At 40.0% G+C, this 23,830-nt stretch overlaps 1 protein-coding gene across 3 annotated transcripts in view; it reads left to right on the plus strand.

Moving 5' to 3' along the window:
• The window catches only part of NALCN (sodium leak channel, non-selective), a 290,407-nt gene that overhangs the window by 124,365 nt on the left and 142,212 nt on the right, over positions 1–23,830 (plus strand). For all 3 annotated transcript variants that reach the window (XM_029936476.1, XM_029936474.1, XM_029936475.1), the window contains exons 11-12: positions 6,855–7,022; positions 12,897–13,088. In XM_029936476.1, coding sequence (XP_029792336.1) covers positions 6,855–7,022; positions 12,897–13,088 — 360 coding nt within the window. The remainder of the gene's footprint in view (positions 1–6,854; positions 7,023–12,896; positions 13,089–23,830) is intronic.

Raw genomic sequence — 23,830 nt, forward strand, 5'->3', positions numbered from 1 at the left:
TCCGCATTTCAGTTTCTCCAGGGATCCCCCACGTGTCTGGAGGACAGGACTCCTGTATTGTTACAGGTCCTGGGCTGAGAAGCCTGGACTGGAAAAGACTCACTTCTTTATTAGGACCTTACGGCAGACATTTGGGTCCGCTGTTGGCCTGCACCTGACTTTGCAAAGAGGTTAGACCTGCCCACAAGTCACTTGTAGTCCAGAGAGAGCCAAAAAAAAAACCCCAGTGACCTTGATGAGCCAGGAAGGGAGGCTCACTAGAAGCTTATTACTTCCAGGTAGGAGGGGGTCCAAATGGATTCGACCAGCGCATGGGAGCCCTGGCATGGGACATCTCCCTCCTTGGTGCCCAGGAGAGGGGCTAAGGGCTTTTACATCACTTACCACAAAAACCACAGTGCCCCACACTTCTCCTCATTTATCACCACTCAAGAAAGCATAAAAGACAACCCAAAAGCACATGTGTAGTCATGAACAACAAAGAAAAATTACTCTCATACAGGGGACCCAGAAACTGAAAATGAAACTCAGACATTCAAGATAAATGAGTACAAGAATTTCCCACTCAAGTACAATTGATGGAAGACACAGCAGCGGTTTGTTTTGTTTTTTAGTTGTCTTCAGCTCAGGCAACTAAGGCACAAAACAAGTCTTCTGAAACATTGGCTAAAATTTTCAAAAAATGAACTGAAAAAGCGCAGGGTTGATGTTGAGAAAGAATTATTTTTTTTTAATTTTTAATGTCTACTTTTGAGAGAGAGAAACAGAGAGAAGAGAGAGAGAGAGAGAGAGAGGAAAGAGAGAGAGAATGATTGGGGGATGGGCAGAGAGAGAGGGAAGCACAGAATCCAAAGCAGAATCCAAAGCACAGAGCCTGACACGAGGCTTGAACCCATGAACCATGAGATAATGACCTGAGACAAAGTCATATGCTCTAACAACTGAGCCAGGCAGGCACCGCAAGAAAGAATTATTAATACAGGAGATCAAGTAGGGGGAAATGGCAGAAATCATGAGGGGAAAGAGCAAAAGAGACTAGACACTTCAATGTGACTAATATTAGCTCCTGGAGGAAAAAGAGAATGGATAGAAGAAAAGTAATAATAAATAAGGTAGAAAAGTGTTCCTAAATTGAGGAAAAACATATCAGTAGATCAAAGGGACCACTAAATCTCAGGGTGATTAAATGGAGAAAAAAAAGATACATTAATAGACATATCATGGTGACCTTCCTTGGTTGCAAGCATTAAAATCATTTTTTAAAGCCTCTGAACAGGCTTAAATAACCTGCAAAAACAAAATAAATACACTGTGCATCAGATGACTCATCTATGCACTGGAACATAGAAGCCAGTGAGTCATTATTTGTATAGACCATTAAGAGGAAAGATCTGTATGCAGCCAGAATTGTCATGTCCGTGTTAAAAATGCTTTTTGGATAGAGAAAGTTTAAGAGAGTATGCAACTTGTGATATGTATCTGAGCAAACTACTTCGAAATATGCTAATCATAAGTATATCAGAGAAATAGAAAAGCAAAAGTAGATTGGAGAAGAAGCTGACAAAGAAAGAAAAGAGGTGGATATTGGATCCAAATGAAAGATGATTTTTTTTAAAGCCAAATAAGAATCTTTGGGGAAGAAAAGAAGTTATTATGGTTCAAGAAACTAGAAGTAAATGTGTAAACAATCTCAGCTAAAGCAGGATTTAGGAAGGGGCATCACACCCATGGAGCGTGGGGTGATAGAAACATGCTATGAAATCTCCGGGGGCGGGGGTGGGGGGGTGTGAGTGACGGGTGAGCCATAGATTTATGTGGGAGAGAGGAGCTTACAATTATTTCATTATGATGTGGTAATAAGAAAGGATAGATTGATTTCTGACAGTTAGGAATTGGACCGTGGGATTAGAAAAGCCCTGCAGAATGTCCAAATTAACACGGGGAGAAAAAAAATCAGCAACAATTTGACCAATTCAGAAAAGGCAAGAGAAAGTTCAAAGATAAAATAGCAATGACTTACAGAAACACTGGAAAGAAGACCAAGTCTAATTTTGACACATTAAATGTGTACAGGTTGAATCTTCCTATCAAAAGACATAGAAAATCCAAGTATGCTTAAACACAAACACGAATATTATATTAATTATAAGAAACACATACAGGGTGGCCCCAAAAGTGGCTGAGAATCATGTCTCTATGGAGCAACTAAAAGTGACATCTAAAATGTCAAAACATTGTAAATGCTTGGCGGAACACGCAAAAGATTAAGGAATATTCTCAAGGCCAAAAACGTGTGTATAATTTGAGTGTGGAACGTGAGATGACCCTAATGCCAGTGGATTGCCGGTGCCTACCCGCTAGGCATTTGCATATCCTTGTCACCTAAGGGTATTGCCGTTTTAAGAGCTATAACCAGTGTAGAAGAAGAGGCTGTGAACATGAGGTGTCAGAGCAGAGACCCCCACATAATACAGCATACATGAGGTCTGCACTTCAATGAAAAAAGGAAGAAGTCCATCCTCAGAAGGATATGATGAGGAAAACTTCAATCTTGACATTGACTCCAGATGGATAGAAAAAGACTAAGCTTTACTGTAAATGTGTCAGCACAAGCCTGCCCTCACATGGGGTTGGAGTTCCCATGGGTTATACCTACTATCAAAGATGTAATACATTCAAAGATGTAATAACCATTCTTATTTTATTTAAGAAATTATCAATCATGAAAAAGATGGAAAACTTTACAGTAAATTTGATAAAATTACCATAAGCTTAACCAAATCCTGGTAATGGGAGTGCAGGTAAAATTATAGATGAATGTCATATATGACAATAGCTACAAATATTATAAATAAAATATTATTCAATAACATCCAACAGCTTAGCATTACCATCTAAGATTTATTCCAGGAAGACATAAATGGTCAACATCAAGGACTTGTGTGATCTACCCCATTGCCTCAATGAATTAAAAGCTAAAATTCTGAAGTGGAACAGGAAGTGAATGGAAGTCCTTAAATGTGGTAACAATTAATTACCAAAACCTACTGCAACTATTATATATGAACGCTCAAAAGCTTTCTTTGAATTTAGGAGCACATTATGGGTTCTTTTTGCCACTTCATTGGGTAGTACCTGAGTGAATTAATGCAAACTTCAAAATAAGTCTTGAAAAAAATCTTCCTTCATTTGCAGATGAAATGTATGCATTTCTACAAAATCCAGGAGATATTATTTAAAATATTAGAATTAATAGAAGAATCTAGTATGGCAGGTATGGAAAGTCAATATAGGTAAATCAATATGTTTCTTTTCCCACTGTAACTAACTAGGTGGAAATGATAAAAAATAAAAAGTAAAAAAGGCAAAAAAAATGCATTGAATTCATTATTGGAATATTCACAAAAATAAATTTCACAAGCAAACGATATCTTTGTGGGGAAAATTTTTTTATTAAAGAAAATTGTCCAAATAAATAGAAAATAGTTGGTTCTTGGATATGAAGACTCGATAGTAATCCTTCTAAAGTCCAATTTTGTTTTAAAAGGTAAAGAAAAAATGTAAAATAATAAAGATAGATAGATATGTGACCATATACAATCTAAAGAGCTTGTAGAGCTAATGCCACCAAAGTTAAAAATCAAACTAATGACTAGAGAAAAAATATTTGCAGTTCATATAATGGACAAAGATTAATGTCCTTAATATCAGCAACTCCATAAACTGATAAGAAAGACAAAACACCAGCATAGAAAATTGGCAAGGTTATGAACAGTAAAATTGTTCTAAAAAGAAAAATCAAAATGATCAATACATATATAAACAGATAAGCAAAGGTTTGATTAAGTTTGATTACATCTGGTGATCCTTCAGATTTAAGACAAGAAACCCTTTCCTACTTTGCTGGAAGGCAAAAGAGTTATTATTACATTTTGAAAATAATCCCTTAATATTTTTTAAAATACCAAACATGCAAACCTGTCCTTTGACTCAGCAATACCAGCTTTGAGAATCTATTCATAGACATGAAAGTCCAATAAGATACTGGTATTGCATAAGGATAGTTAGTGCAGTCTTGTTTTAGAAGTATCAAAATGCTTAACCACTTTTCCTGATAATTCCTTATTAAGGAAGGACCACCCTTCAACAAATCAGTAAGGAAAATGTTGAATTAAATAAACACTGAAGACTTCTGGGTAAGATGGAACAGTAGGAGGACCCTAAGCTCACCTGATTGCACGGATACAACTAGATAACACACAGATCAGTGTAAATAATCCAGAAAGCAACGTGAGGACTGGCAGAATAGAGTGCCCACAATAAAATGTAGAGAAGCAGCCACATTGAAGAAGGTAGGAAGGGCAGGGACATGGTCAAGAGCTAAACAACCTTGAGGGCTGTCCGTGGGAGGGAGGGATCCTGGGGTGTGGAGGACTGTCCGTGGGAGGGAGGGATGATGGGCATGGAGGACTGTCCCTGGAGGGGAGGGATGCCAGAGCGTGGAGGACTGTCCGTGGGAGGGAGGGATGCCTGGCATGGAGGACTGTCCGTGGGAGGGAGGGATGATGAGCATGGAGGACTGTCCGTGGGAGGGAGGGATGCTTGGGCATGGATGACTGTCTGTGGGAGGGAGGGATGATGGGCATGGAGGGCTGCCTGTGGGAGGGAGGGATGATGGGGCATGGAGGGCTGCCTGTGGGAGGGAGGGATGATGGGCATGGAGGACTGTCCATGGGAGGGAGGGATGCCTGGGCATGGATGACTGTCTGTGGGAGGGAGGCATGCCTGGGCATGGAGGACTGTCCGTGGGAGGGAGGGATGATGGGCATGGAGGACTGTCCGTGGGGGGGAGGGATGCCCGGGCATGGGAAGCAAAGAGTAACAGACCCTCACACCAGGCAGCCCAGGTACAGGGAGCCTGCATAGAGAAGAGTCATTCCTGTAATTTCACTTTGAAAACCAGAGGGGCCTAATTTCAGGAATTCTTATTATCCCTGGGGCATAGCACTTGAAACTTTAAAAGTCAGCAGGCCCTGGTCTGGAAGGGCCTGAAAGGCAATAGGAAAATGACTCCTTGCCCTTAAAAGGACAACACAACAAACAGCCCCAGGGAGATACAAGTCTCAAAATGGCAGTGAATACATACCTATCAATAATTACTTTGAATGTAATTGTTCCAAATGTTCCAATCGAAAGACATAGGGTGACAGAATGAATAAAAAAGAAGATGCCTATAAAAGATTCATTTCAGACTTAAAGACTTCTATTTATCATGCAAATAGAAGTGAAAAGAAAACTAGGGTAGCAAATAGAAGTGAAAAGAAAGCCACTACCCTATATAATATGTAATAATAATAAGAGATTATTCCCTTCATAAAGAGAATAATCCAAGAAGATATAAAAATTGTAGATATTTATGCATCCAACATGGGAGCTATCCAACTTCCCTAACACAACTGAGATTGTTGAAAAGAGACTATATTTTTCCCACTGCATATTCTTGCCTCTTTTGTCATAGATTAACTGACCATGTAATCATGAACTTCTTTCTGGCTCTCTGTTCTGTTCTGTTGATCTGTGTGTTTATTTTTGTGGCAGTATTATTCTGTCTTGATTACTGCCACTTTGTAGTATACTTATAATCTGGGATTGCGATAGCTCCTATTTTCTTCCTTTTCGAGATTGCTTTAGCTATTCACAATCTTTGGTGATTCTGTAAAAATTTTAAGATTGTTTGTTCTAGTTCTTATTACTTCTTTCTTACCAATTTGGGTGCCTTTTATTTCTTTTTCTTGTCTGATTGCTGTGGCTTGGACTTCCAGTACTATGTTGAATAAACGTGGTGAGAGTGGACAGCCTTGTTTTCTGCCTGATGTTAGGGGAGATTTCTCACTTTTCAACTATGAGTATGATGTTAGTGCAGGTTTTTCATATTTGGCCTTTATTAAGTAATATGAGTGAGGAAAAAAATATCTTTCGATACTCTGTGTTGGCCTAGAGCTCTGCACTGTTTCTATTTTCCAATAAATCATCTGGTATCTTCTTGGCGGGATATGTTTGACTAAGTCCAATACCCATTCTTGTGCTCTTTAATTATAAGTTAATTTTCTATTACATGCTTTAATTCCATTGCAAATGTTCATAAAATGAGAATTCTTACCCATAGGACAAGTAAAGGAAAAATAACATGCTGTGTTTATGAGTGTATTTTCTAATATTGGTATTAGTAATAGCAAATTCATAAAATTAATGTGATAGATAAATGGTGGTACTAATATATTAATATAGTAATATTCATTGTTGGTTTTCTTAGTCATGTAGTAATGTAGTAATATATGATATGCACATATTTATGTGTGCATATGCACACATAGTGCTTGATATAGAACCCATATTTCTTTGCTTATTTATGTGGCCCAAAACATAAATGAGATCTACACTATTGTATTTAATTTGATGATGCTTAGTAAGATGCAAGTCATTTTACAAAATACCATATGCATTATAGAAACTACCTTTAGAAAATACAAATTATGGAAAAATGCAGCCTTTCTGTGTGTACAGAATTCAATAAGTGGCAATAACATTTAAATAATATCAAATAGTGGATAATAAAGAAATAATACCACTTACGAACATTTAACCTTTTAACATGCTTTCCTGCTTTCTTAAGATGTTTTTGGTCTTCTATGTTCTAGTTGGTGTTCATTTTTTATAACATGTCATTCTATATCATTGTAGGCTTTACGTTTTATATAACAGCAGCTGAAATTTACACACTAACAGATGTATGAAGCATTTTGAAATAAATTATAGTTTTATGTTCCAATGTCCCTGTCTCTTTATTCTCCCAGGTGGCTTTTACTGTACTTTTTGATTTGGAAGCGCTTCTGAAGATATGGTGTTTGGGATTCACTGGATATATTAGCTCATCTCTCCACAAATTTGAGCTACTACTCGTCATTGGAACTACTCTTCATGCGTATCCAGATCTTTATCATTCTCAGTTCACATACTTCCAGGTAATATGACTCATGTCTATTTGTCAGTAGAATTCTTTTCTTTCCAGAGAAAACACCAGTTACGTTATAATAACTATACATCATTATATTAAATAGTTACATACAATTGATATATAATAAACACAAACTTGACATAGGCCCAGTGACATGTTCAATGCCAAAAATAGTGTATTCATAAATTATAACGTTGTTTTGAACTCTTCTGAAAATTCACAGTGGAGATGTTTTAGATGAAATTTTCTCCTTAGATGAAAAAAAGTGCACTCCAACTCCACTGCCTTTTTTATTGGAGATTCCAAGGCTGTTATTTTCAAAGCAATTTTAACTTCAGCTGCCAGATTGCAGCCTGGAACTCTATACTTCTGATACCTGGGGAAAGGACACGAAAATATAAATCACGTAAATGATAACAAATAGCCTGCAAACACACGGTGAAAAGCTGAGCCTTTAGTAATCACTACCAACATGAAATCGCAAAGCATACATGGTTCAAGCGTTCAGTTCGTCAACATCTTTGGACATAAGTCCTTTGTCATTTGTTGGGTTTCATCCTTAGGCTTGGTTGTAATAAGTGAGATGAGTAAGTCAAGAGATATATACATGCTTAAAACTCTTGATACAAAATATACTTCCCAGTCATGCCATTCTGTGCTCTGGGCACTGCTCTCTAGTTCACAAAATCAGCATGAGTGTTTAATATCTACCTTTGAGAATTCTCATATATAATTATAAGAAATATGCTTGATAATCAAAACAACAGACATCTTTTACAAACCTCTGAAGCCAACCAAATTAAGAAAAATATCAGTCCCTATTTCGGCAAGGATACATATACAAAATATATTCGGGGCTTTAAAATTCCTATAGTTTCTTACAGATAATTTCTTAGCAGTTCGACATAGATTAAAATTTTGAATGCAAAGACATTTATTCAAGAATTGTTTATGAGAGAAAAAAATGAGAACTGTTAAAATGGTAAACATTTGAGGAATAGCTTAGCAAGTCATATGTAAATTTGACGATAAAGGTAGTGACAATCATGAATTTGTAATTACTTAGAGACATGATTAAAATGGTAACATTATTATGTTTTATTTAAAGGTGAAACAGTGGGGTGCCTGTATGGCTCAGTCGGTTAAGCGTCCGGCTTCAACTCAGGTCAAGATCTCACGGTTTGTGGGTTCGAGCCCTGCGTCAGGCTCTGTGCTGACAGCTAGCTCAGAGCCTGGAGCCTGTTTCGGATTCTGTGTCTCCCTCTCTCTCTGACCCTCCCCTGCTCTACCTGTCTCTCTCTGTCTCTCAAAAATAAAATAAAAAGCAATAAAAAAATTAAAAAAAAAAATAAAGGTGAAACAGTATAAAATCATATAACATACATAGGTTATATGTCTGTATAACTATAGCTACATATTTGTATGTCAAATACCTATAAATGGAAAAATGACAGGAAAGAAATAAACCAAATTATTCCAGATTATTAATAGTCATTAACTCCAGGTTTTTTCTGTTCATCTATTTTTCACAAAATATCTAAAGTTAGTGTGCATGGTTCTAATCATTTTGTATTTATATAGACGGAGTCACATAATACACAACTCAGTGAGTTTGCAACTTGTTTTTTTAGTTTATTTTTTGAGAGAGAGAGAAAGAGAGAGCAGGAAGGGGCAGAGAGAGAGGGAGAAAGAGAGAATCCTAAGCTGACTCTGACTCCACACAGCAGCACAGAGCCCAATGTGGGCCTCGAACTCACAAACTGTGAGATCATGATCTGAGCTGAAGTCAAGAGCCGGATGCTTAACCAACTGAGCCACCCAGGTGCCCCGAGTTTGCAACTTTAATGGTATCTTTGTTTCTGGATTATAATCAATGATAGTTTCATTTATGTTAACGGTTAAGTGACTTTCATTTGTATCTCTCTCTCTATGGCCATGTTTATATTTTCCTAATGAAAAAATTAAACACTGCCTTGGTCGCTTTGTGGCTAAGACATACATCTCTGGGGAAGCCTAAGTGTCACAAGGATTTTGCACAGTCATATATAAGAACCAACTGTCCTGAGCAGATTGGCTCTTTGTGGGTCTCCCTTGTGCGTCCTCACATTTTTCTCATCTGACTTGGCCTTTCCCCAGCAAGTTGGCACCCTGGCTTCTTGTAGTGAATTTCACATTTTCATGTTTAAGTGAAGTCAACACTTTAGTACAAAATGACTCCCTTTATAACATCAACTGTCTCTGAAAGCGACCACTGGTGTTCTTCATCTATTTATTCAAACGATATTTTACTGAGCACCTACTATGTGCTAGGCACTGGTCCCGATACGGAGGACAGCAGTAAATACACAGGGAAGAACTCCACCTCAGTAAGCTTACATTCTAGAGGACAGCAGTTCACAAGGAAGGGCACAAAAGAATGTGCAGTAAAGTGCTGCGAGTGCTATAAAGGAGAAACAAAGACAAAAAGGCAGGGGCTTGAGGGTGGGGTGCTCTTTTAGATAGATTGCCCGTGGCAGCACTCTGAAGAAGTCGCTCTTGAGCAGAGACTGTGTGAAATGAGGGGACAAGCCAAGAGAGCCACAGAGCACCTGTCCTGAGGCGGAAAGGTGCTGCTCTGTTCCCAGAATAGCACGGAGGCCAGTGTGGCTGGACCGCAGTGAGCAGCAGGCACCGCTGTCCTGTCGGAAGGAGTAAAGTTTGACAAATGCTATGGCTCTGACGCGCCCAGATAATCATAACATCAGCTGGAATTGATTGTGCCTGTACCGTGTGGCTCGTGTTATTGCTTAGTCGCCACAGCCCTGTGACACAGAGAGTATACATACAAACCGAAGTCCTCAGGCTTTTGATGACCCCCCAAAACCACGTAACTGACAAGTGATGGAAACTCATTCCTAGGAAATTTGATTTCATAGTCCATATTCTTAGCCAGGCAACTTCTAAAGTATCTCACTTGTAATTAGCAGTGACCTTGAAGAGACAGACTTAGAAATGTGACCAGGAAAACGTGCTTTAGAAACAGGCACAAAAGGTTCCGCAGTGTTATCTCTGAGAGTATGGTTTACTGTACTTCATATCTGTGGAAACACCAAATCAAAAAGCTTTATTGGATAAACAGAGTGAAAAGAATATTTATCCTCAAATAGATGAAAAGGCATAACTGGAGTCACTGATAAGGACTTTGCCCTTCTAAGGATGCAGGTTCCCCCTTTGAAAATGCTGATCGGATCAGCCTTGTAGGAACCGGTCAGCTTCTGCTGCTTCTAACTAATGAAATACTAATTTATCAAAATTGCACAGATGTGCATTGGCTGTTTTAGTAGAATTTGGAATAGGACTCAAAATTACTAGAGAATCTTTTAATTGTATTTTAATACAAGTGGAGAAAACCCGCTGTATTGAGAGTTGAGCCGCCAGTTAAATTGTTTGTGTCAACTTGCCTGGCCTCCTCTGATAATAGTTAGATACTGAATCATTTATATCTGAGAATAACAAGTCTGATAAGAATGTGAAATCTTTCCTTACTGTTATTCTGGATATTAATATGAATGTTAATGTTTTAATAGCTCTTATGGTAAAGCTATTTGTTTATTATTTGGAAAGATGACCTGCATATAATATGCTCTGATTTGGGAATACATGTAAATTCTAACAGAAAACAGGTAGCTTAGCCATGTATATAGCATAATCCTTACAACATGGTTTTTCACATAAATTTTCTCTTTCTAAGAGATGCCAATTGGGATGAAAAATGGCACACCTCTTACAGGTTCAACAAAAGTTCTAAGGATGACTCGGGTCATTGTGAATACTCCCTCCAGGCCTGGATCATGAGCATCACAGAGTCCCTTCTGGTCCTCAGGGACCAAGAGTGGAGCAGGAATGATTTGCCAAGGGAAAATCAGGAAGAGAAGGCAGCTAGGGATGCTGGGAAAATCCAAACATATGTTGTTTTATATGTGTAAAAATTAAATTTAGTTTAAAGAGTTTTTTAATGTTTATTTTTTAAAGGAGAGACAGAGACAGAGACAGAGCATGAGTGGGGGAAGGGCAGAGAGAGAGCGTGAGACACAGAATCCTAAGCAGGCTCCAGGCTCTGAGCTGTCAGCATAGAGCCCGACACGGGGCTCGAACCCACAAGCCGTAAGATCATGACCTGAGCCAAAGTCAGACACTCAACTGACTGAGCACCCAGGCGTCCCTAAAACCTAGGTTTTAAAAGCATTTCCTGCTCTTACTCTGTTGAAAATAAACTATTCATTTTCTTCTCCTAAGAAGGCTTCACAATCACCTTAAGCTCTTATTGAACCACCTTAGACAACCTTTCTACTTACCGTAGTTTTTTTTGTGCCAAGACCGTGGTTTTCCTGTTTCCTATTTCCTATCTCTAAATCTGAGATCTGCCTTACAATCAGTGGTATGCCATTCTTTGATTGGAAGCATTTTTTATTTCTCGGAGGCATATGTAAAAATGTCAACATCTGAGTCTTAATGAAAAAAATGCTACTTTTCCATGTTTTATATTTCAACTTTGAATTACATACTAAATTATACTTTTAATCTTATAAATATGCCCTTTAAGAGCTATGCCTTTATATTAATCTCCCTCTGTAATTTATAGCCATTGAATCTTATTTGTCCAACACAATGTTTGGTGCATAATAATTAATCGGCATTTGTTAAAGTGGAGAGCAAGTGAATTTATTGATTAATAAGCTACGGAGAGTTGCATTCATATACATGCAAAACGTCTAAATATGTGTGTGTATTTCAATATAACAAAGATCTAAAAATGCAAGTCTTATAGAAGTCAGAAGTTTGTTTCTCTCCAGTAGTGGGTGGGTGTCCAGGGAAAGTAAGTAGCTCTGCTGCGCACAGTCACGGGGTCACGCAGGAAGCCAGCCTATTGAGGTGGATTGAATCTTTCAGGTTCTGTACAAGGCTTCTATTTCCGGTTCAAAGGGACTACACCATTCATCTTTGTTTCCCTGCCAGAGGAAGGCATAGAGATTATCCAGGGCAAGTTTATTTAATTTAATGTGTCAAAAGTTGCAAAAAATTACTCCCTTTCATGTTCCTTAAATCTGAACGTATTCCACTGGCCACACCTGGCTGTAAGTGGGGCTGGAAAATGTGGTCTATAGTCCTGGCAAGCCACTTGCTAGGCTAAAATTCTGATAGTTCTAGTATTTAAAGAGAGGATAGAATGGGTATTGGGATACCACTCTCAGGCGTAAGTAAAGACTCTTTGATAGTAGAACCTTGAAAAAAAAAAGTCTGTATGAACAGTAATACATAGCTTTGTTTTGTGAGACATTATAGCTAATATTGAAGTAAGCCTTTTTTTCTACATTGGAACCTCAGAAAAATATCAATTTTATTTCAACATTATGTATTAGTTACTAGCACTTTGAGAGGTGCCTGGATAGATTAAGTGTCTGACTCTTAATCTCTGCTCAGGTCACGATTTCACAGTTTGTGAGATCGAGCCCCACGTTGGGCTCTGTACTGACAGCACGGAGCCTGCTTGGGACTCTTTCTCTCTGTCCCTCCCCAGCTCATGCACGCTCTTTCTCTTTCACTAAAAAAGGAAGAAAATTAATAGCACTTTGAATTATTACATTATATGTAAAAAAGCTTTTGTTGCCACCATTTTCCTTCATTTATTTGGGATTTATTGGGCTCTGGCTAAAAGGCAGGAAGGCAGGCACTGAGCTACATGGAGATCTCAATCACTGTCGTGTTCCTTTTTGTCTGTAGCTACTCACATAGAAAAGTGTGATTTTATGAAACCTTATGAAAATGAGGTTTTCGTGTGAACTTGTTTAAGATTCAGTGTAAAGAAATGATCAAGGACATATGTTTTTCTCTCCCACAACAGGTTCTTCGGGTGGTTCGACTTATTAAGATTTCACCTGCATTAGAAGACTTCGTGTACAAGATATTCGGTCCTGGAAAAAAGCTTGGGAGTCTGGTTGTATTTACTGCCAGCCTCTTAATTGTTATGTCAGCAATTAGTCTGCAGATGTTCTGCTTTGTCGAAGAACTGGACAGATTTACAACGTTTCCAAGGGTAAGAATAAACAATGAACTCCATTTTTTTCATCATTCTTATTTTCGTAATAATGGTTAACATTAAAATAATCTCTCTTTAACAGTGGGTCAAAAATACTGTCATATTTTTGATAACCTGGAGTCATTCAGTTTTAATATATAAAATGGTCTCTTTTTCAGGGCACAGGCATTTGAGCCCATTTTCAACACTGTTAGATTATATATTAATTGTAAAATTCTAGAAATAGTCTAATAAAATAAGGTGCTAAAACCAGTCGAGAAGAAAGCTCAGGTTCTTAGCACCTATAGATGAAAATATAGCAGAATATTTTTTTAAGTTTATTTATTTATTTTGAGAGAGACAGAGAGAACAAGTGGAGGGTACAGAGAGAGAAAAGGAAAGAGAGAATCCCAAGCAGGTTCCACACTGTCAGTGTAGAGCCTGACGTGGGGCTTGAACTCATGAAATTGTAAGATCATGACCTGAGCCAAAACCAAGAGTCAGACACTTAACCAACTGAGCCACCCAGGTGCCCCTAGCAGAATCTTAGAATAAGTTTTGTTTTCTGTGTCTGTGAAAGTTAATATTTCAAAATCTGTTTTACAGTTCATGTATTATTTTTTAATTTTTTAATGTTTATTATTTATTTTTGAAAGAGAGAGACAGAGTGAGAGCAGGGGAAGGGCAGAGAGAGAGAAAGAGGCAGGCACAGAATCTGAAGCAGGCTCCAGGCTCTGAGCTGTCAGCACAGAGCCAATGTGGGGTTCAGACTCACCAACAGTGAGAAAAAGACCTGAGCCAAAGTCAGACGTTTAACTGATTGAGTCTCCCAGGCACCCCTATAATTCATATATTTTTATGTGAAGCATAATCTAGAAGGAGGTTTTTTATTTTCAATGTAAGAAAATTTGTAAACTCTTTAGATTTGAAATGTCTTTGGAAGATTCTCTAGTTCATGCCTCTGCATTATCATTAGGAATTCACTTAGGCTAAAAAAGGAAGTTAAAAATCAATGAATTCATAAACAGAATTCATGTAGAAAATATAACCCCTAATCAAGGATTCTGAAATTTAACTCCATGTGGATTCAGAGACATGAAAAGCCATAAATACCAAGACAAAAAATATGTATTTTTTCACCAGGAGCTGAAATACCCTATTATATGGGAAAAATAATGTTGGGGGTAACAACAGCATATAATTCATATTTTTTAAATGAGCTTTGGGGGTCATCTGGATGGCTCAGTCAGTTGAGCATCCGGCTTCAGGTCAGGTCATGATCTCATGGTTTGTGAGTTCGAGCCACCGGGCTCACTACTGTCAGCACAGAGCCTGCTTCAGATCCACTGTCCCCCTGTCTCTGTGCCCCTCCTCTGCTTGTGCTCACTCCCTCAAAAAATAAACAAACATTTAAAAAATAAGCTTTGAAGACAAAGGTGTCTATACTCAAAATAGTAAACTGATGTGGGCTGGATACATCGCCAACAGTGGTTAAGGGCATATAAAGAGGCAGACAATTTTGATGCTGTAGCACAGAAAACACAACTATGTTCCCAGTCTTTGAGAAATTCTCAGGTGAAGGGGGTGCCAAGTAAGTAACTGCAAAGCATGATAGAGGCAGGCACGAGGTGCTCTGGGAACCCAGAAGTAAGGGCCGTCACCAGGAATGGAAACGTCCAAGTAGGCTGCTTAGAAGACACAGTTGCTAAAGAATAGTTGTACATAGACCATCAAAGTGGAGGAGCATCCTGGGTTTGGGGACAGAACATGCTAAAGGTCTGAGGTGAGCCTTTCTTGTTCCAGAACATAAAGCAGAAAGCAAGGCCAATGGTAAGAGGACATAAGACCACGGCAATGTTAAGTTGGATGAAAGTGTGGTTATATTTCAATGTTTGTTGAGAGCGGGCAAGTACGAGGTGAGGTTGAAGATGTAGGAGACACAGAGGACAATAACCAAAGGCTCCTGAAGGGGGGCATCCAGAGCCTGGGCACAAGGATTGCTCTTAGCTAAGTGGTGGCCTGTCCTGCGTGGAAGAGGTGATGTAGAACAGCAAGCCAAACCGAGCGTCACAGTGAGTCTTTATTCCCTTCCTACCACAGTACAAGCAACAGGCAGAAATAGGCAATGGCTCCCAGAATTCCATTTTCCACCCTGAGCAGCACTGGGTGAGTGTCGGGTGAGCGTAGATGTGGCAGAAAGAATTGGAAAAAGTGCCTCAGCTGAGGCCCCTTGATGATGCGGCCTCAGAACAGAAGCACCCGGGCTAGGGATGTGGCTGTGCTAAGAGCATGGCGGCCTGGAGTGGGGGGTCAGCTTTCTGCCTGCACCTCCCGCCAGAACCAGACAGTGCACTGAGTGCGGCCTGGGGATGGCAGCTTGCCCCGCGAGCCTGCCGGGCAAAGCCTCTCTGGGACCTGGGGTCAGGCCACCTAGGATGCTCTTGGCCTAGAGCCAAACTCTCCCCAACAAGAGGCTCGCTCTTCTTTAGGGGTGGGGGCCTGCAAGCAAAGATGACAGTGATGTCACCAAGCCCACCTTCTCTTAGTGTGCCCCGTCACTGGGAAAATGAAAATTGCAGAGCACCGTTGTTCAGAGGGACACTGAGACTGTCATTGTCACCATCCATCTCTGAGCCCGAGTTACTGAGCACACAGTACTGAAGGCGCACTCAGGGCCAGCCATTGTTCTAGGAGCCAGGGATCCTAAAAACAAAGCCACCTTCAGCCCCCTTTACGTGCACAGTCTTCTCTTCACTTCAAATCTTGTCTTCATCTTACGTCACTGATTTTATATCTCCTACCCAGTGCCTCCTGGAGCCAGGTGGCTTTTGGGGTTCAGAATATTCCAGATGTTACAGGGTGCTAGCACCCCCTTCTTGATCTAGTTTGTTTGAGTCAGCACTCTGTAATCAATACACCAATGTTTCTTTAGCAAAACACCAGCCTTTGGACAAAGAAGGATAAATAAGGATAATAAATAAGTCTCAGGTCTGATTGGATTTCTGCCATTCAGTGAGGTACCAAAGGAAAAAAAAAAGAAAGAAAGAAACTTTAGGTATTTTCAAGAAATTTTTAATATAATAGGAAGGCATCAATGAGTCTGCACTTCTTGTCATAGAGATCTGATTTCTTATCACTGCTCCGTCACTCTTTAGCTATATAACACTAGATAGATTAGTCACTAAGCTGTTATTTTTTCACATCTAAAATCTAGGTAACAAGAGTATTTTCCTCATACCATTATGTGGATTTAATAATATACAATACATACAAAATACACAAAAACAACACAACTCTTAAAAAGCATTTTTAAATGTTATATTCTACATAATATAATATATTTGGAGTCAGTATATTAGATTCTGTATAAAAGACCAGACTGCTTCAGCCACCCAACTTAGCCCCTTGGGATTTGCTCTATTTTCCAGCCATAATAGTAATCAAGTAGCATTACGTTTTCAGGTCTCCAATTACTCAATTGTGCCTTTCTGCCTGATTACTTTGACCATCTTAATGAAAGCAGCCAGGCAGCTATGGGGTCCCCTAATCAGTGATTCTGCAGCTGACAGCATTGACAGCCTAAATGTGTGAAATGACTAGGAGGAGAATTTTCCTCGCACATGAACGCATTATGCATTAAGTCCCTGAAAAATAATCAAATTTTGCAAGATACGTTCAAAACATTGTGGCTACAAAAAGTAGTCATTATCATTCCCAGTCACATAAAGCACCGTCCGTTGGTGCTACTTGCTTGACAGGAAATCATCAGAAAATACGGTTAAAAACGCATGATGGTCAAAGCTAGATTTCTGTTCAGACACTCGTCCATGAGTCTTTCTCCCTTCCCTTCTTACAGGACATCTCCTTCATCCAGGGGTTGGGTATTGTGGTAGGTTGGTTAATCATGGTGTTAGCCAAAGCACACAGGACATGGTTGGCGGGCACCAGCCTCCAAGATGGCGAGAGTCAAGTTAAGATAATAGAAACAATGCTGAGTCTTCAGGTTCCTGTTTTACTTTGGGATACATCATGTGATTTTTCTTATATGTACTTAGAACTATGGATGCAGAATTAACTATGTGCACCCGAGGGAGATGCTGGGGGAACATCCACTTCTCAACCGATTCTCCATTTGTAGCAAAGATCAAACTCTCTCTCGGCACTCTCCTGTTTAAAATGTTTCAAGGTCCTTCTTTCCATCAAGATGCCACACATTTTAGGATAGTCGCCAGTATCTTCCCTTCTCCATCCCCAGTTACCTTTTCTGACTCATATTTCAGGATTTTCCCCATCACGTCTTTCAAAGGCAGAGCAGGCGTCTGTCTTGCTCATTAAATCCTCCTGCTCAACATGACACTTACTAGTGAGTAGGTTTTCATTGAGGAATGAATGACAGTGCTAGACCAACGCAAACTTCTATGATTCTTCCACATTGTATCAGGTTCAACATCCCATATTCTTTCTTCCACTGCTGTCCCCCTCCTGTGGGGGCCCCTTTATTCTCCATCTCTCTAACCCTTATTCCATCTGAAATGTCTGCATAATTCTATCAGAATGCTTTGGTAGGAAGTAGCAGAAATCTTGACTCCAATTGACTTCAACAATTAGGAAATTTCTCACAAAACTGAAAATTAGGTAGACCAGAAAGCCAGGACTCTGAATCTTTCACTGAAATTCTGTTGTGGCTGAATTATGTGCCCCAAGAAGATATGTTGGGCACCCCAAAATATTATCCTTTTTGGAAATAGAACTGATTAAATTAACATGAGGTTATTATATTGGGCCCTATTACAATATGACTGATATTCTAAAAAAAGAGGAGATTTAGACACAGGCACAGATATACACAGAGAGGAAATGATAGGAAGACACATGTGGAGAAGACAGCCATGTGAATGGAGTGGCATCTACAAACCAAGGACCTCAAAGGATTGCCGGAAAACACTTGAAGCTAGAAAAGGTTGGGAGAATCCTTAAGAGGGAGCATAGTCCTGTCAACACATTGATTTCTGGCTGCTGAGCTGTGAGATAATAAACTCCTTTGTTTTAAGCCACTTAGTTTTTGGTACTTTATTACAGCAGCCCAAGGACACTAGTGCAGTTGTGTTCTCTACGTGTTATTGTCATGTGTTAGCAAAACGGATGCAACGTTTCCAGAATTTGTGATAAAATCTTGAGGAGGAAAAGGGTCATTTTCATCCAAGTCTCCTTCTTAGGAGCAAGGACACCTCTCCCAGTACCATTTTCTACTTTGCGCAGCACACTTGCTGCTGCCATTCGTTGGCAGGATTGGGTAACTTGGTCGTTCCTAAATGAATCATTGGCAAGATGGCTGGGCCAAGAGCATTGGCTTAGAATGAATCACATGGGAGGGGATGGCTATTGGACAAACAACCACAAAACCACTACAGTGGTCAGACCAAGAGTTTGGACAAGATGTCTTTCTTACATTTCCTGTGGGCATGTAAATAGACATGTGGTAGAGAGGAAGACTGGTGTTTAGTTTCTCCCACCAGAAGCACCTGGGCTTTAACTCCTTCCCAAGATGTCAAAATAGTACCTGCAGAGAAGCCAGCATGAGGCCTGGCACAGAGTGGATTCCTGCTGTCCCTCTGTGTATGGCAGCCATCACTCTCTGTTACAACCATCAATATTTATGCAAGCTCCTGTTGCTTCTACTAGACCTCAACTGTCTTGAGGCCGTGGCGGCACTGTGCTCTTCTCTCCCAAAGCACTTACCACAATGCTGATGCCAGTGCCTTGGGAGCCAAGCCATCGGGAAGTAGGGTGAGGGTGGAAACAGCCAGGGGAGCCTCAGCATACAGTCCCATGAGCTGAGAAGAGAAGCTTGACATTTGTAAAGGGGCGGGTGGGAGGGAAGAAAGAAGAAATATTGATAGAATTTAATAAAACCATTTTGTTATCTCAACCAATAACTTTCTCTTCTAATTTGGACCAAACAGACACTTCACTGCTAAATAAAATTCCCAAGGAAGATCAAGTCCTGCCACGAGGCAGGATCCTGTCGTTCTGGACTATTGTTGGGACTGATGGCTTATGTTAGAAGGAAGACAATTAGATTAACCTTCCCTGATGGAAGAGCCTGTGCAGGTCAGAAGGACCAGTTGGCACAGGAAAGAGCCACCGGTCTTTCTTCAACAAAGACAAAAACAAATTGTCCATTTCCCATAGTTGTCTTACAGAAGCTACGCCCACAGTGTCACTAAGACTTTGTTCAGTTTCTCTCTCCACTTATCATATGAAACAACTTGCCTCTAAGTTACTAAAACACGTGCAGTAAACATCCACTGTACGTCTTTCACTAAGTCAATATCTTTATTCCTTCTAAACTCTCACTCAAGTAATACTCCACAGGACTCATTTGTTCCTCAGTTCTTCTGATGAGTTTTTATTCAGAAGCAATACACTACCCTCCTTGAGAACAGCTACTTGAATTTTAATATTATGTATTTCGTGTTTTCTTAATTCGCATTCTCTAAATGCAAATGACTTGCTCTGTTGAATTTTCACTTACAAAATCATGTCCAACGCAGATATACAATATAAAGCAGTAAATGAGATAAAACACTTAATTATGAATTAATTTCCCTCTCGCCACTAAAATGGCCTTTAGTTATACTGAAAGAATTACTGAGAAATATAAAGAAACAACTTGCTCCTTAATTTTTTTTTGCATTTTTTTTCCAGATGTAGTTAGTCTGATTACATTTCTAATAAAGGCAAGGTATATGTATATATATTTTTTAATTTTTTTTAAGTTTTTATTTCTTTTTGAGAGAGAGAGAGACAGTGTGAGCAGGGGAGGGTCAGAGAGAGACGGAGACACTGAATCCAAAGACAGGCTCCAGGCTCTGAGCTAGCTGTCAGCACAGAGCCCGACGCAGGGCTCGAACCCACAAACTGTGAGATCATGACCTGAGCCAAAGTCGGACACTCAACTGACTGAGCCACCCAGGCGCCCCTATATTTTTAGGTTTACTTACTTATCAGAAAGAGAGAGACAGAGAGAGAGAGAGAGAGCACATGAGAGTGTGCAGAGGAGAGGCAAAGAGAGAGAGAGAGAGAGAGAGAGAGAGAGAGAGAGAGAGAGAATCTGAAGCAGACTCTGTATTGACACCATGGAGTCTGACATGGGGTTTGATCTTACCAAGCATGAGATCATGACCTGAGCCAAAACCAAGAGTCAGACTCTTAGCCAAATGAGCCACCCAGGTGCCCCTCATTTATTTTTTCATGAAATGTTTCAGACATGCAATGAATAATATAATGTGTTCTTCTGTGGCCATACACAAGCACAAGTTGCTTGACAAGCACATTAGGAGTGGATCTGAAGTCCTTGAGTGCCTCTTCTTCATCACTCCCTTCTTGCCCCTGGATAAACACTTGTCTGAATCTGGTGTTTAGGTTCTTAGTGCATTCCTTTATGCTTTTAATGTATAACAAAGCATTAACTGAAAATCACATCTTTTTGCATAATTTAAACTTGCCTTATTTGGTCTCATACTGTACTGTTTCTTATGCTGATTGCTTTTTTGAGATTTACCAATGAGTACATTTAACTGTATTTTATTTATTTTCCTTGCAGTATACTATGCAACCATATACTGCATTATATTTATAATGCACTATTCATATAAATCATTGGCAATTTGTTTTCCCATTCTCCTGTGTGTGGTAGGTGAAATCCCCCTGGGTTTGAGCAGGACTCATGAATAGGATGGAATTTCATGTCTGTGACTAGGCTAGTAATCAGTTAATTTGGAATCCATCACAAAGGAGATTATCTTGGGTGTGCCTGACCCATTCAGAGGGCCTGGGCTCTTTTGAAGAGGCATTTTAGGCAAGAGTTTCCTGTTGGCTTTGAAGAAATAAGCTGTCATGTTAAAGGGCCATAGGTTAAGACCTGCAGGTGGCCTTTAGGGGCTGTGTGCTTCAAGAAGGCAGGATCCACAGTCCTACAACCATAGGAACTGAATTCTGGTAATAATCTGATTGAGGTCTCCAAATGAGACCACAGCCCAGCCCACACCTTGATTTCAACTTCTCAGATTCTGAGCAGAGAACCCAGTCATACTATGCCCACATCTCTAACCTATAGAAACTACAAGTAAGAAATGAGTATTGTTTTAAGGTGCTAACTTTGCGATAATTTGTAACACAGAAATAAAAAAAAAAACAAATGCATGCAGGTTTCGGTTGTTTGTTTCTAATACTTTGTAATTCCAAATAGTGCTGCTCTGAACATTGCAAATTAGCTTGTGCACATGTGAACCTTTTTTTAGGGTCTGTAGCTAGGAATAGAATTGTTGAGTCTTCAAATAAAGATAACCTCAGCTTCAGCAAGTATTGATAAACTTGCATTCCAACTTGCTATCAGCAGTACGTAGGAATGTTCTCTGCTTCACGACTCAGCCATACTTGGTCTTGTCAGGCTGTGCGTTACTTTCAGCGTTTAGCTCTCCGTTTAACCTGATCTGATTTTTGTGGTGGTTGTGAGACAGGGAGCAATCTTATTTTACCCCCATTGAATAACCCATTGTCGCAGTACCGTTTATTGACTAGTCTATCCATTCCCCGTGGTTGTGCTGTGCATCCCACATAGGCGGACCCTGCTCAAGACGCACAAGCTCCTTTTCATCTCTTTTTGAGACGGAGATCTGGCGGGGAGGGCAATGTCTGGTGAAGTCCGGTGAATATTCAGCCTCACTCAAGTATCTCCGGTAGCAGCCTCCAGCTTTCAAGGGCCTGTGACTTCATCCCTTGTGCCTGGCAGTACATGAAAAATCAAAGTCTGCCAGAGACTGTAAATCCCCAAAGATTGCCCTTTTTTTTTTTTTTGACTCAAGCTGCTTATCAGTTTTTGGTCCTAGGGTGTCAGTGATTGTCTGGGGATCGTAACTAGGCCTTTAAAAGCATGCTTGTTGCATTTTATACAGAATTTGAAGAGTGAGGGCTAATCAGTATTTTTCCATATATGATCAGATACTGAGGCTCACTAGTATATTTTTGAGAATTAAAAAACCCCACTCCAGTGACTATCTTTCAGATGGATAGGGGTCTTTTTTTTCCCCACAGATACACCCTGAGGCCAAGCCAACCCAACATCTGCCTTCACCGTCTGAAGCCTCCTATTTGTTCTCATTTAGTTGCAATTTAGTTATTGATTCTCATAATCTCATTCTGTGCTCCCCTAATAGGCTGCACTATTGAAATCCATTTTCCACAAAATATCAGATACATCCATTCACAATGAAGACTAACTAAATCGTGTATGTGTTTTGTTGCTGTTTGTAACTTAGCGCACATTCTCTATCTGTTGGATCCATGAGGCATATACACATGAACAAACATACCAACTGCCCTCTTTGACTTGTAACATAGTCAAGAGTGTAAGGAAGAAGTCAACTTATCCCATAGTAGACACAAAAGAAAGAGCTCAAATAAGCCAAAAGGTGAAATATGACATCAAAGATTATCTGGAGAATGTTTTAAAATTCCAGGAGCCTACTATGTGCTAAGCACAGAGCTTCCAAAAATCACCTGCTTAAAAAAAAATTAATGTTTATTCCTTTGGGGTGGGGGTTGCAGAGAGAGAGGGAGGCACAGAATCCAGAATCTGAAGCAGGCTCCAGGCTCCCAGCTGTCAGCACAGTGCCTGATGTGGAGCTGGAACTCACAGGGTGGTGAGATCATGACCTGAGCCAGTTGGGTGCTTAACCAAGGGAGCCACCCTGGCATCCTCCAAATCACCTTGGTTTGATAAGAGGAAGGCTCAGCTTCCAAAGCTTTTGAAGAGTGGTCTTCATAAAGCGGTCATCATGTAGAGGGGAGCAGGTGGATCCCCAGATAAGAATTAGGGTAACGGCACAAGATGTGACTGTCCCCTATCAGGGAGACAGAAGGAGTAAGTCAGAGCCCCGCAGAGTCACAGGGCACCAGGCATGGATGAGAAAGGACCTGCGGTGTTGGTCTGAAGCCAGACTGTGGGGAGTTTTCAGAGGCTGGGCTTGTGACAGAGGGATTGTGTGGAAGATTTCACTCTCACTTTCTTACTTTCTTCCTGGAGAATAGCAGTCAAGCTATTTTAAGGAAAGTTACACTGGAAGAAATGTTATTTCTCTGAGGAGGTGTTTTCACTGCACGAATTTCATTTTTATTGACCAAAACAAAAATTTATAGTTGAGGAATTGCAGCAGCATCAGGGCAGGAAGGGTGGTAATTTCCATTTTTTCTGTGTGGCCATCATCGTGTCAAATCTACAGTCTCTTAAAGTTGGGCCCATCGAAGGCTTTAAGCCATCCAAGGCTTTCATCCATGTCTGGACCTGGCTCTGTGATAGAAACTAGCACCTTGTTTTTAAAATTTAAAGTAACTTAGTGATGCCGCTTAATGTCACCACCTCCCCCCCACCAAAGTTTTAAAATTAACTTTATTTCCTTCTTACCATAAAATCAGAGGGTTTGGTTTTTGGTTTTGTGGGTTTTTTCTTGTTTTTCATCTGTTTTGTTTTTTGCTTCTAGTTGAGTTGCTTTTTGTGGTGATTCATCATTGGCATGGTGATAAAGTAATATCTGATGCACTTCCTCTCGAAGGGCAGTTTTAATGCAGCATGAATCACACAGAGCTGGCTGTCTCTTCCTGTTGCGTATCGCCGCCATCGGTCCACTGCACTGCAGTTTTAAGAAGTATTTCTTAAGTAAAGCATGTGTAGAGTCCAAGCCTGAGTCCCAGATGGGCAC

This window comes from Suricata suricatta, chromosome 4, assembly GCF_006229205.1.
Source record: "Suricata suricatta isolate VVHF042 chromosome 4, meerkat_22Aug2017_6uvM2_HiC, whole genome shotgun sequence".
Taxonomy (NCBI): domain Eukaryota; kingdom Metazoa; phylum Chordata; class Mammalia; order Carnivora; family Herpestidae; genus Suricata; species Suricata suricatta.